Source organism: Rutilus rutilus (genome assembly GCF_951802725.1).
Source record: "Rutilus rutilus genome assembly, chromosome: 25".
NCBI lineage: Eukaryota > Metazoa > Chordata > Actinopteri > Cypriniformes > Leuciscidae > Rutilus > Rutilus rutilus.
Window position 1 is genome coordinate 26,115,702 of NC_140229.1, and position 14,981 is coordinate 26,130,682.

General features: G+C 42.4%; 1 protein-coding gene across 1 annotated transcript in view; it reads left to right on the forward strand.

Moving 5' to 3' along the window:
- Window positions 1-14,815, forward strand: part of ror2 (receptor tyrosine kinase-like orphan receptor 2) — a 78,303-nt gene extending 63,488 nt beyond the window's left edge. Inside the window, exons 4-9 of the mRNA XM_084400302.1 lie at window positions 944-971; window positions 8,359-8,480; window positions 9,056-9,358; window positions 9,829-10,086; window positions 10,169-10,374; window positions 11,173-14,815. Coding sequence (XP_084256428.1) covers window positions 944-971; window positions 8,359-8,480; window positions 9,056-9,358; window positions 9,829-10,086; window positions 10,169-10,374; window positions 11,173-12,588 — 2,333 coding nt within the window. The 3' untranslated portion in view covers window positions 12,589-14,815. The remainder of the gene's footprint in view (window positions 1-943; window positions 972-8,358; window positions 8,481-9,055; window positions 9,359-9,828; window positions 10,087-10,168; window positions 10,375-11,172) is intronic.
- The last annotated feature ends 166 nt before the right edge of the window (window positions 14,816-14,981 follow it).

The following is a 14,981-nucleotide window of genomic DNA, read 5'->3' on the forward strand; positions in this document are numbered from 1 at the left end:
GGATGCAGGGCTTTTCCGATTGGTGGAGCTCTCTTCGGGATTGTGGGTAGTGTAGTTTTTCCACCAGGAATCTGGCTATTAAATAATAAAAAAAATCACACTGAAATCACACTGCCTTCCATAGGGGCATATTTCATTCTGTAAGCGTTGTAGGTCTCTTTTGAAAGGTTTATACGCCGTCATTAAAAATCAATTTCTCTACAGAGAAAATGAATGGGTTTTTTACTTCCAGAAGCCTGCTGTTGCTCTCTATAGGAAGAAGGCACACATTTCCATTCATTGCAGATATTTGTTGGTTTTAATACATAGTTATTTTTGTAAATGATTGCCATGAATGATGGCGTCACATGAACCCAGCTCAATTAAATATACCTGTGTGGTATCCCAATATAAACTCCTCTCAGACTTTTATAACTCTTCAGTTCCCTCACAGTCTGGGGCCACAATCAGCGCGTTCTCCTCTGTATTGTGGCTCTAGTGTTTTCTTTTCCTGTTCACCCATTTTCGCTTATTTGGGGAGTCCATTGATTTACAGAGCAAACTAAAGCAGCTCTGTTTTACAGCCACATGCGCCAAATCTCACCCTGGCATCCCTGTATATTTATAGGAAAGCAGCAGCATAAATCTCAGTGTTCCTGCATTAGGACTCTTCTTAAGAAACTACTTCCCACTGTTTCCTTCTGGGGGGGAAAAGATCCCTTTTATGTGCGTACGGTAAATTCTCCACAAGGAGCACGTCCAATATTTCACATTATGCTTCTGACAGGTTTAGGAGCTCGCTTGCACCGTGCCTCCTGCCTCTCTGAAAAGTCATCTTGGCGTAATAACACTCCAACTTCTCTTGAGCTGAAACGGCAAATTAGGCTTTGTGAAAACAGCTGCTCCCTAAGGGAAGATCATGTTAAGACGCTAGTCCGTAATTCCTCCTATCTGTGTTTTACAGGACAGTCCCCACCCACTGGACCAGATCTGTAAGTACTGCTTCTGTCCGTTTGTCTCTGTGTGCATTCACTTTTCCCGGCTTCTTGTGTTTGTTTCTGTACATAAAAAGGTACATAATTTCCACATGGTCAATGGCCCTACATTTCATGAATTTTAAAAATTCTTCTCAAAAGGAGTCAGACGTTGGCAGGACTTTGAGTTGGATCACATTGTTTAAAAAGCTGAGTCAACACATTTCTGCTTAAAATCGATCCGATATCTTCGCAGTTGTGTGAACTGAAGCTTGAGAAGATAGAAAAACAGTTTAGTGTTTAGTTTAAAGCTCTTTTGCTGGCTGTAGTCTTATAACATAAATATGGCAAAAGGGTGGATCCACGTAAGTGTCTCTTTCTCTTACTCTCTTTCTATTTACCTTGACATGACAAAAAGCTTTGGTTGATTAGTGGAAATAAAAGCAGGACCTGCTTTTCCAAAAAGAACAAAAACACAGGATTGTATCTTGGCATGAACCAGTATCTGACTTAACTTCCCCGAGAGCCGGAGAGATCGCTGGCAGCCACCTTTGCTAGGGGAAATTTTATGGCAGATCCTCATGTTTCCTTTTCCAGGTTAAATAAATGGTACAATGTCTGTGGGGATATATTTCCAGGGCAGTGCTCGTGTTAATAGGATTCAGCCTTCATTCCCACAAACTGACATACTGTAGATCAGTGCTGTAAAGGTGCAGCCACATTTACCGTTCGCCGGATCTTTGTGGATTTTCAGTAGGAATCAGCGCAATCTGGAATTTCGTGTGAGGGCAAAAGATGTCTCCGTGCTCATGCTTGTTGACCAGCAGATGGCTGGTTTGAAAGTGGCTTTCGTGTGAGCGGTGCTTCATACGTCGCTACACTGTAGACAATGACCTTTTTTTGCCCACTAAAATCCTGAATGTCTGTCTTTTGAACGTGAAACACAAGAGGAGATATTTTGTAAAAAGACTGAGTCAGACAGTGGTGGAAGATAAACAATAAAATAAGTGGTCTTCTGAAGCCCTACTATAGACTGAGGAACAGACCGTAATTGAATATAGTGTACAAATGGACCTTTTTGTGTCTGTTGACCACATTTATTTGTATTGTATGAAGATGAGCACCTGGGACAATCTGCTAAACATCCGGGTGAATACGTTTACACCTGGTTTAAGATGCGTTTCAGGGTGATCACAAGTGGTCAGCCGGGATGCATTACCGTATCCATCTGGTATTAACATGTATTTGAACATAAATATAGTCACTTATATGTCTGAACTTCATCTAGACTACGTTACTCTCATGGAAGCGCCAAATGTGGTGCATGATTATTTTTAAATGACCGAACACACGTTACACGGCTTACTCTAACCTAATCATTGTGTTTTGGTACAACACAGCAAATGTGAATTGCTTGTTTTGTTGCGCTTTCTCACATTCACATGCATTTAGGATGCACGAGTGTTTCGATGTAGTCATATGTGCCAGGTGGTTTCAGTGATCTGATCACAAAACGTTTTAGACCCCATTTTCATCTGTATTTAGCACTGACCACTTGTGTTCTGCTCACAAAAAAACGCATGCTAAAGGGGACATATCATGAAAATCTGACTTTTTCCATGTTTAAATGCTATAATCGGGTCCCAGGTGCATCGACCAACCCAGAAAATGTGAAAAGTGACAACCCAGTAACTGTGTTGTGGTAAGCCTTTCTCTGCAAGCATGACAATAAGCCGCTCAGATTTCGCTCTTTTCGGGAAATTTCGGGATTTTATTATAATATTACCGGCCCTTAATCGACACGTTTGCACCAACGGCACCGCCATTTGGTTTTTCGCAAGAGACAACAGTGTAACCAGTTCTAACGCAATGGCAAAAGTTCGAGCAAAGCATGTAAATAGTTGTGTCGTTGAGCACAGACGAGCACTGAACACTATTTGACCAAAACATGTCACAGCTGTCTTATAAAGACCTCAGGGAACTGTGTACACTTGTGTAAAAGTTAAACATGATGACGGTACATGCAAGTAAATGAGATGAATCAATGTAACTCCACAACCACTAACCATTCAGAAACGTCCATCGGCGTCTAAAAGTTGAACCTCTTCCTGAGTCTCTCTGTAAGACTGCACTCCACTACTGGTTATTTCTGAGATTTTGGATGAGTGAGATTATTCGCGTGTTTTGTTGTTGCATCCGAAGCTCGTGTAAAGGATCGGCTCTCTTCTGAACGGGGGCGCAGCAGCAGCAGCTCATTTGCATTTAAAGGGACACACACAAAAACGGCGTGTTTTTACTCACACCCAAAAAGGGGCCAATTTGACAAGCTATAATAAATTATCTGGGGGGGTATTTGAGCGGAAATTTCACAGACACATTCTGGGGACACCATAGATTTATATTACATCTTGAAAAGGGGCGTAATATGTCACCTTTAATGTGTTAATGTTGATGTTAGGTGGAAATGGGATCTGGCCCTGTTTGCACTGGGTCTTGAGATGAGAGCTTCAGTAAGATGTGCGGGCCCTCGGCAGGTAGAGGTAGTTTGCAGTGTTTGTCTTCCTTCAGTTCCCAGTACTGCATATTAGGGCTGTCAATCTTCCTCTATAATACTATTCTAATTCCATTCCTTATTTTATTTAATATTCAAATAATATTCGAATATTAAATGCTTAAATTCATCCTATTATAAATAATTACGACATTACACAGGCTTATGGATCGCCAATGCCACTATAGCATGTGGTTGTTGTTACACGTTCTGTCCACTAGAGGGACATCTAACATTACAGTAAACATTTAGAAACAGGTGATCGCTTTCTTATTAACAATAAAACAGCAGAACAAAATGAATGACTTTAATTTGTCAACTTTTGTCTGATGTTGTGTCATAGAGTTTCACAACTCTGTCAGTGATTGTTGCGCGGCTAGGAACCGTGTACCTAAAATCTTTAAATCCAGACCCCTGCGTGATGTTGATCGGTCTCATATCTTTACAGATAAACCGTGTCAGTTTGTCTGTAATCGCCTTTTGGCGGACAGCTGGTTAGCCCCGTGATGAGGAGAGAGGCAGAAAAGAAGTAATTCTTGCCAGTTTTAGCGGCGGTTCCTCGGACAGGTCGCCTAGCTTGTCCAGTGTGCCCTCAGGTTGCTAGTTGAGGAGTGATATTTCATTCGGATTTTGCATATTCTGCAGATTGCCACTTCTTTATTTGTAATTTTTCCATTTATGGTTTGAAATCCAAACACCTTCCACACATCGCTTCTCAAATTGTCAGGAGTGGTGATCTCCGTTTCCGTGGAGACATTGCTCTCCGCCATTTTTGACAGTATTGTTATGATGATACAGCGTGGATAACGTGCACAATTGTTACGATTCAAAAACAAAAGCATTTCATTTTCACATGCGTGTAAGCCAAGGCAGCGAGAAAGGCAAGATTGCATATAATATTTTTTTTTATATATATATATATATACATAAAAAAGCAATATTCGAATAGTAACTTCAGCATTCAAATAGTATTTATTTTTTTAATATTCGAATTATATTAGAATTTCGGAATTCGTTCCAACAGCCCTTCTGCATATATAACTGCATATCAGAGAGAGAGAGAGAGAGAGAGAGAGATAGAGAGAGAGAGAAAGAGAGAGTAGACAACACAACACATACTCTACTCCTGTCCAGCGGTTAGATCCACACGCTACTGAAGTGAGTTTCAGCAGACGCCTTGGCATTAGCCTAATCCTCAGTGTTAACTCCTCTTCCTGTACCGACCGTTTCTAAACAAATGTTTTTATCAGGAATACGTTTGTCCAACTGTTGAGCTGAAAATGATTCCTGCCTGCAATGCACAGTTTCCTTGAACTCGCCTCTTAAGGTCCTGATATACTCACAGAGAAGTTCTTTTCCGCTCTTCGCTTATACTGTACGGGGAAACCGTTGTTTGAAATACCTGAGCAGCAGTTTACTGTCAGCGAACAGCCCAACGCTCTCCACATTTAGATGAATATGTCAATAAAGCTGCATGCTTTCCTCTCAATAATAAAATAATCAGAAAACATCAGTTCAGAAAGCCTCTGATCTCAGTGATGTGTGTGTTTGCACCAGCTCTGTGATTCAGCGCTCCAGTCACGTCACGTCAAGTGTATTTATATAGCACTTTATACAGTAGATCGCTTTAAATCAGCAGCTTTACTGAATTAAAGACGAAAACAGTGTCAGTGTCTCTTTCGATTAGAATTACAACTTCAATTTCTACTATAAAGCGGCTCTTTTTATAAAGCAGAGAAGAAATGAACCGGAGAAGATCTCGAAGGCGGAGCCTCAGAGCCACACCTACTTATTACATCATCGCCACAAACCAATGGTAGTTCGAAGGCGTTTACAAGCCAGAGCGAACTTTCCCGAAAATTTTGTTTGAAATGACGTCACACCAGTTCTTCGATTTCGCTTGAAGTATATCGGGGCCTTTAGGGGTCAAACGAAAGTCCGCATTTGTTCTGTGGGACAGCGAGGATATTCTACAATAAGAGCCATTAACGAAGAATATTATCCAAGTAGAAGAGCATTAAGACCACATGTAGATGTATTTGATCGAGGCAGAGTAGTGTTTTTCTCTACATAAGTGGTTACAGATGAGCACGAGAGGCACAAATCCCCAGTTGCGTTGCTTACAGCCTCATTGTCTTTTCACACTGATAAATGTTGAGGTGGGTCAGAAAGTTAAAAAATGTCTTGACGTCAAACTTCTATGCAAAACTAATATCCAGTTGTTGTAAACTTTGAACAGGTTACAAAGAACAGCGATTAGGGAAATAATGCTTTGCATTTTCTTTTTTTCTCTCCTTACAATATTTCAACAACACAAAAAAGTAGGAAGTAAATCTGAATCTTGTTAGGCCCGAGTCCCTGAACATTAGCTTGAGAGAAAATTCCTTGCTCAATCCAAACTGCGGTGAAATTGTAACCATATGTGATATTGAGGCTGGACGTAGCAGAAGTTTGGGGCATTGATGGATACGCTGGCAATCTGCCACAGATGGAGCAAAATGAAAAGTGAATAGTGCGAAATTCCTTCAGAGAGCAGTTATTTTAGCTAAGCTTCACACTACATCCATTCACAGTTCTCAGAGCAGCAGTGTGTGATTTATAACAGGTTTAAAAACATCGGAAAACTTTGAATGACTAGGGATCTACTTAAAATGTCCAACCCCGGAGGCTGATAAGTGTGCTTGTTTCTGATCATGTTGCATATGGGCCAGGTGAGGACATTTTCAGAAAATGGTTGGCCGTATCACTAAACTCCAGAAAATGAGTGAGATATTGGAGAAAATGTATTTTCCTGTTGTTCAGGATTGGTAACGGATCTGTTCTGTTTGCAGTGCACGAGTCTCACAAGCAAGCAAAACTATGCACTCTATATAGTAGGGATGCACCGATATGAACATTTTGGTCTGTGCCGATAACGGATCATTCTTCATATTTGAAAGCCGATAACCGATATATTGGCCGATAAATCTGAATCCAAATTTTTATATAATTTTTGAGAGCTTGATTACAAAAACAGGTCTCACCATTAAAAGCCATGTCCCAAGTGCACAATTATAATGTTCTCATAATAATTTGATTTAGTGTATATGACAGACTTGCCCTTTTTGAAGTGATTCTAATCATATTTCAAGAAATGTAAACCCATCATGGCGAACAGTGCGCATCTGAAGTGTCTCAACTGAAGTAAATAATCCATTATTTATCGGCTTTAATATATTGGGCAAATTCTTAGGTAGCATTGTATGAATCCTTCGCACATTTCATCGAGCTCTTTGAAATAAATCTAAGATGGTGAATGAAGCAAGAGAGTTTTGCACCTTTAGATTTTACTACAACTGTTTTAACGGCTCAGTGTCTGCTTGTGTTGCGCATGCTCCAGTTACGTTTCAGCTTGGATGCTGCCTTAGAAGGTAGACACGGTTTTGGACCAGAGCCTTACACAGGATCGGATTTCAGCTCTGGAAATCATTGCTGTTGTGTGTTGTCAGTTCATTGTGAGACTTAAACAAACGTCTGTTGTGGAGACAAAAAAAAAAAAAAAAAAAAAAAATCCCTTTAGGCATAAAGTTCAGAATCCAATTCCAAGCAGTTCCACAAACCCGTTTCTGTTTTGCCAGAATAGACCACTTTTATCCCGTTGGTAACTGCATAAACAGCAGAGATGGATATCCTGAGCAGCAAATCTTTTGGTCACTTCAAATTCAGATTATGATGAGAGAAACAGCAAAGCCCAAAAGTAGCGTAATAAACAACCATTGAACCTTCTTCAGAAGTGCTCCAATCATAACACTCGAACCGCAGTCCACGGTGACTAGACTTCTGTATCGCTTTGGCTCTTCGTGAGCACCTAGATTTCAGGATCCAGGAACAAGAGGTCATGCGATGCACAGGCTCACTCGAGAGTCCCTTAATGCTCATTACTGTGGTCTCCTCGCCTAGGTCAGCTGGATATTAGTTTAACATCAGTATTAGACGCCAGAGTTGCAGATCGGTCAGTCTGGATGGAAATATCATTACTCTCATCCCTGAAAAATTATTAATAAGTTAAAATTATGGCATACACCAAATATAGACCTTTACATTTTATGCATTTGGCAGACGCTTTTATCCAAAGCGACTTACATTGCATTTCAAGGTACACATTTACATTCTTTTCAGTTCTAGCTTTCCCTGGGAATCGAACCCATGACCTTGGCGGTGCCGCTCTACTGTTTGAGCTACAGAAATGCAGACCTTGTAATTAGTGTTAAAGTCTCCCTGTAGTCAATCATTTTATCCCTTAAAACTCATCTTTGATCACCTAATTGACATATTTAAACGTATTTTTCCTTGAAAATAATTTCTTTATGCCTTAAAATATCTTGAATGTAACTCGACACCCTTGCCTCATTTAGTATGCGTGGTTCTATGAATATGCAAATGAGCCCCGCCTCCACTCACTCACTCAGCTCAGAGATCCACTCGTTGACAATCACACGTTGATCTGATTGGTTACAAGGTAGTTTGTGACGTCAGCGATTTCAAAGCGTGTTTTTGAGACTTTCTTTGGTTCACTGCAGTTTTAAGGAGAAAATACTCAGCAATGGTGTCGACTTTTGAATTTACACATGGTTTGTCTTAAAGCACATTAATAACACCACATAGACACATAAACAACATTAAAAGCTTGATTTTCAACACAGGGGGACTTTAAATTGTCATAATCACATGGTATTGTGATGCGTAATGTGGTGTCCCGAGTCTTATTCTACAACGTACCGCTTTATTAGTTGAGTTGCCTTACTAGATATCAGCTGTGTGGCATTCAGCCAAGCTTTCATCTTGGTCATCGTCACTGTCTGTCATTTTCTTTAGACCGCATGAGAAGGGCTTCTGCCAGCCGTACCGAGGCATTGCGTGCGCTCGCTTCATTGGAAACAGGAGCATCTACGTGGAGTCTCTGCAGATGCAGGGAGAAAGTGAAAACCGCATCACTGGTGAGCAGTTTAGCACACATCATGATCAAAAACTGACATTGCCAAATTTAGTTTTCTGCGATATATATTGTGAAGTGAAAAGATACAAGAAGTTTCACTAGATGATTTGGAAAGAATGAAACTGGTTCATTTGTGAAAATTCAGTTATTAATTTTGTCTTGTGGATTTTATGTAAACATCTGTTATGTGAAATAGTTTATTCAGGACAGTACAAAAAATATATATTATTAGCGTCTTGCATATTCTACAAGGGGAATGTAAACTTTTGAGCAGAACCGTACATGTGCTGCTGGTTTCAGAGTGAAGGCTGTATGTTCATTTACACATGCAGCTCCCAGCGGGATTCACTGTGGATGAACCAGGCCGTCCTGAGATTCTGAAGCACTGAATCATGAACTACATGAGTGTAAATGACATGCTTCACTCTGAAACCGCTGACACATACACATATACTTTATTAAATAGCAGCCTGCGTGATTTGACAATCGCACTAAACCACATCCCAATGTCAATTTTAATCCAATATATCATGCACTCTGCTTCTATGATTCTTCATCATTCCTGTTGTTCTCCAGCGGCCTTCACGATGATCGGCACCTCGACCCAGCTCTCAGACCAGTGCTCTGAGTTTGCCATCCCATCGTTCTGCTATTACGTCTTCCCGTTATGCGAGGAGGGCAGCCGAGGTCCGCGCCGGCGCCAGCTCTGCCGGGACGAGTGCGAGGCTCTGGAGAACGACCTGTGTAACGCGGAGTACACCATCGCGCGCTCCAACCCTCTGATCCTCATGCAGCTGGAGCTGCCCGTGTGTAACCTGCTCCCCCACCCCGGCTCTCCTGACGCGGCCAGCTGCCTCCGCATCGGCCTGCCGCCCCAATGTAGGTCATCACCACTCAGCTACACAACACAAGAAGGGGTTGTCATTCAGAGCCAGGGAAAACACAATAATAGCATGAGATCTAATGTAACTGGCCTCAAAGAGCAGCAATTAAAGCGAGAGGGCCCTCTTGTGGTGCGTCTAAAATTTCGGTAACACTTTATTTTACAGCGTCCTTGTTACATGTAATAACAGTAAATTATGCATAATTACATGCAACTAACCCTCAACCAAATCCTAATCCTACCCTAACCCTATAGTGAGTACATGTAGTTGCTTATGATTACTCAGTACTTAAATAGATATAATTACATTGTAACAATGACACCTTAAAATAAAGTGTAACCAAAATTTCTTAAGGTTGTATTAGTCTATAACTCTGACTCACAAATGAATATTTCAATGACTCTGATGTACATTTACTCAATGTTCTGGGAGAAAATACCTACTAATTTTCAATCCTTGTTAAAGATTCACCCCCAAATCACAGCTGTTACAATGGAAGTGGCGCCAACTACAAAGGCACGGTGAGTGTCACGAAATCAGGCTACCAGTGCCAGCCCTGGAGTGCACAGTATCCACACAGTCATCACCTGACGCCTGTCGAGTACCCTGAGCTCAGAGGAGGACACAACTTCTGCAGGAACCCCGGGGGGCAAATGGAGAGCCCTTGGTGTTTCACGTTGGACCCGAATGTTCGAGCGGACGTCTGTGACATCCAGCCCTGCAGTGAGTTGAACACCTCAACCTCATGACGGAAAATTCAATGAATTCAAGCAATATTAAACATTTTGTTTCCCATCTTTCCCAGATCCTCCGGAGCAAATGAAAAAGGAGATACTGTACATCTTGATCCCCAGTATAGCCACCCCTCTTATTATTGCCTGCTTATTCTTCTTGATCTGCATGTGCCGCAACAAACAGAAGGAGTCTGTTGACAGCCCTGCTCGCCGACAGCTGTCCGCCTCACCGAGCCAAGAGATGGAGCTGCCGCTACTCAATCAGCACAAGCAGCAGGTAATCTTCCAGCACTCGAGCTGTCGAACGTCTTAACCCTCTTAATGTATTCAGAATCTGCAAATGATCCCGAACGTAAGCTCACATGTTTTCAACTAAAATCATAATGTATCTGATCAAATACTTGTCGTTAATGAGTGAATGCACAAAAAATGGCAAAGTTTTGAATGTTACTGTGTTTTGTTAACCTTTTATCAATTAAAACATCGAGAAATGTTTTCCCCAATATTTATGAAAACTTTTATTTGAATATATCATGTGACATTTATAGGAACATAATCTGAGAATTAGCAGTATTAACTCAATGGATTAAATCAATTAAATCAGTATTAAATCAATGGATTTAAATAAATTCTTCTCAAAAACTACAACTTTATAAAAACCTACATATTCATTTTCTAACAAAATGGCAATATTACCCTGAAATGTTTTCAAACTGAATATATTTGTATAAATATGTATTTATTAACAAAATGAAGTCCCAAAAGAGTGTGTGAGATATGGTAAAGGGGCTAAATATTTTACAAACACTCATAGATGTATAAAAAAAGTTGTTATATTCCTTAAAAAAAAAACTCTTTAAAAAAAAACTCTTTAAAAAATGTAATGTTGTGTATTTTTATCAAGTTTGGTTCAAGTATTAAAACCCATGCCAAAAGTCCTGTATCTCTTCTGGGTCAAAATGGACCTGAATGCTTTGAGGAATGATGTGCCAGAATTTTTATTACATCTTGACATTTTGCCTCTTTAAGTTGAGCAAAAGCAGACTTGAAATGTCTCGTTTTCTGATACTTCCAGGCAAAGCTCCGAGAACTCAACCTTTCTGCGGTCCGGTTCATGGAAGAGCTCGGAGAGGACCGTTTCGGAAAGGTCTACAAAGGTCACCTCTACGGCACAGCTCCAGGTGAACAGACTCAGGTGGTGGCTATAAAGACGGTGAAAGACAAGGACGAGGGCCCTCTCCGGGAAGAGTTCCGGCACGAGGCCATGCTCCGGTCCCGCCTGCAACACCCCAACATCGTGTGCCTGCTGGGAGTGATCACTAAAGAGCAGCCCATGAGCATGATCTTCAGCTACTCCGGCCAAGGCGACCTCCACGAGTTCCTGGTCATGCGATCCCCTCACTCCGATGTCGGAAGCTATGACGACGACAAGACGGTCAAATCCACCCTGGAGCAGGCAGACTTCCTGCACATCGTCACACAGATCGCCGCCGGGATGGAGTACCTCTCCAGTCACCACGTGGTCCACAAGGATCTGGCTGCTCGAAACATCCTGGTGTGCGATAAGCTCAATGTCAAGATCCTGGACCTCGGGCTGTTCAGAGAGGTCTACTCCGCCGACTACTACAAGCTAATGGGCGCCAATCCCTTCCCAATCCGCTGGATGTCCCCGGAAGCCATACTATACGGGAAGTTGTCCACGGATTCGGACATCTGGGCTTACGGCGTGGTGTTATGGGAGATATTTAGCTACGGCCTTCAGCCATACTGCGGCTACTCCAACCAGGACGTGATTGAGATGGTCCGCAACAGACAAGTGCTGTCCTGCCCCGATGACTGTCCAGCCTGGATTTACACACTGATGTTAGAGTGCTGGAATGAGTTCCCCGCACGAAGGCCTCGCTTCAAAGACATTCACGCTCGATTGCGCACCTGGGAGAGCTTGTCCAACTACAACAGCTCGGCTCAGACCTCAGGAGCGAGCAACACCACCCAAACCAGCTCCCTCAGCACAAGCCCCGTCAGCAACATCAGCAACGCCCGCTACGTTAGTCCCAAAAAGTCTCCGTTTCCTCAACCTCAGTTTGTGTCCATGAAGGGCCAGATGCGCCCAATGGTGCCGCCCCAACTCTACATCCCAGTCAATGGCTACCAGCCGATGCCGGCGTACCCGTACCTGCAGAACTTCTACCCCATGCAGATCCCGGTGCAGATCCCCCCCCCTCAGCAGCTGATGGTGGCCAAGGCCGGGTCGCACCACAGCGGCAGCGGCTCCACCAGCACCGGGTACGTCACCACGGCCCCCTCCAACGGGTCCGGCACCGAGAGGGCCCTCATGAATGAAGACCTGAAGGCCACAGAGGAGGATTTCGCTGACGGGGCGTCTCAAAGCGGTCTGCACAACGAGGACCTGTCTGTTCCCGAGACCGAGCTCCTGGGGGACAACGACAGCACGCAGACTGAGCGCAACGCCATCAGTTCAGAAGCATAGACTATCTGTTACAGGAGATGAGAAGAGGCATTCTCTGCAATGTCATTTTTCTACTTTTTTATCAGTTGTACAGGTTTAAAAAGTGAAGGGAAACCGGTGAATGACACATGGACGTGGTGTTATTCATGGGTTTATCAGCAGACACTGATGGATGGACACGTCATGCTGTTGGAGATATTTTTATAAGAGATTTCAGCTGCAGTTTTTCACAGTCTATGAAGAAGATGCTTTGCTTTGGGTTCGGTAGCAGACGTGACACAGCAATGGATCTCGTTGGTTCGGGCGTTTTAATCAAATTGTTGCAAAGCTATTCAGAAGAATGCATGTTCTTACTGTTGCTGTGCAACTTGAAACACCATTTCAGCTGTTTTTGTGGGTACCATTCATTGATGTAACCACGTCATAGTTGGCAGTGTCATCGAGAACAAGACTTTGATTATTTTACTTATTTTAGCTCCACAGGATCAAATGGATTTGCTTGAGGTCATTGATGTGCATCATGGATCACGATATTGGACTATATAAGATGCGGATGTGCAAAGACAAGCCATTTGTCCTTTTTTTTTTAAAGTTGCTTTTATAAAACATTGAATTCCTGTTGTAAAGATTTGTAATTTATGCCATTGATTCTCTTGAAGATTTGTAACTGGTTTGTAATATTCTGTGTCTCCTTTTTTTTAAGCAGGTTTTGTTTAACCAGTAGTATTACTTTAAAGTCATACCAACCAGAAACTTTCTTTCTACCCAGATGTTATTAACAAATATATATTAACCATATATTTTGTTCATCCAGGCACGTGGAGAATCCAATAAAGTAATACATAATATGATATTACTTGTGGGGTTTTCCTCAACTTTTAGAAAGCTACAGGCTAGACATTGGAAACGCATTTTGCTTTGATATTGTAATTAAAACAGCACAATCATTTATTTTACATTTAGTTCATGATATGTACTAGTGAGAGTTGTGTGCAGGATCATGTTAACCAATGACTGTAAAGTAGGTGTTTTTATCTCATGCCACTTCCCAAGAAAGGCGGGACCAAAATAATAACTGATATATCCTCCACTTTTTGGCACACAAACTGCAAATAATTTACCCTTGCATAACGAACCAGATTTCCCTTGCTGAGATGTCATCGGGTACTTGTTGCTCCACGCATGATGAACTGACTTGCCTCAGTAATGCACGGGATGCCTACCAACTTCACGCGACGCCGAGCCTCCGCGCAAACAACGCGACGCGACGGAAAAGAGAGTTCACGCCTGACGAGCAGAAAGACACGAATTACTGGCTCAAACGGAACCGAAATAACGAAGCAGCGAAGAGGTCTCGCCAGCGCAAGAGGATGGAGGAACATCTTCTGGAGACTCGTGCCGTCGAGCTTCAACGGGAAAATGACAAATTAAAGGCGGCACTCTCTGCCGTTCATCTCCAAACCCCCCCAGTGGACGCTGCTTTCGGGTTCCCCATCGGACTGCCCCATGACGGCTATCCGCGCAGTTTACCCGCTCCTACAACTGCGTTGCCATTGCGTAGTCTGCCGCATTGCCAGTTTCCTGCGTGCTGCGGATCAATATGTCCTCAAACTAATCATTTTAGTTCGGCTTTCGATTTGAGCGCTGCCTATAATACTACGAAACCGCCGCGCATCAGTTTATTGGATGGTTATTATCCAATGGGCAGGTACAGTAACGGGACAAATGCATGCACCAACGCGGCTTATATGAGGAACAGAAGTTTTGCGAATGGAAATGGCTGTGCTCAAACGATGCTTGGGCTGCCAGACTACAGGAGTGCACTGGTCAACCTGTCGCGCACGCCGCGCTGTTATAATCCTAAAAGCTCGCCATCTGAAATGGCACAGAATTGCGCGCGCCAGGCTGGACCGATCGGAGCCGCGCAAACACGTGCTGTTGATCGAACCTGCCCAAAACAAGCGAGCAAACAGTCAGTTCTGCTTCCACACAAACTGCGATACAAAGGTGGTAACGCAAGGTTTGCGTCCACGTGCTTTTCACCCTAATGGAAACTAAGCAAAGCAGACCATGCGTTCGTGCTATATTTTCCTCATTACAAATGTGTTCCTGACTGTAATAAAAAAAGATCGTCATTTTTTTTTATTGCATTTGTCTAATTGGTCACTTTTAAATCAAGAGAAAATCACTCACCTTGCACTGTGAATCTTTAGTTATAATACCTCTTAAATAAAAGGTGTTTCTGCACAAGTGAGTGCTTTGGTATGTGTTATTATGCTTTGAACATTGTTAAAAAACATCAAACCTTTTGCAACTTATTAAATATATATTTGAAATGTTTTAATGAATATAATGAGCATTTGCTTGGTTTAGGCTTATGTGTGTACTTTTTAGGAAACTCTTTCTGGATGTAC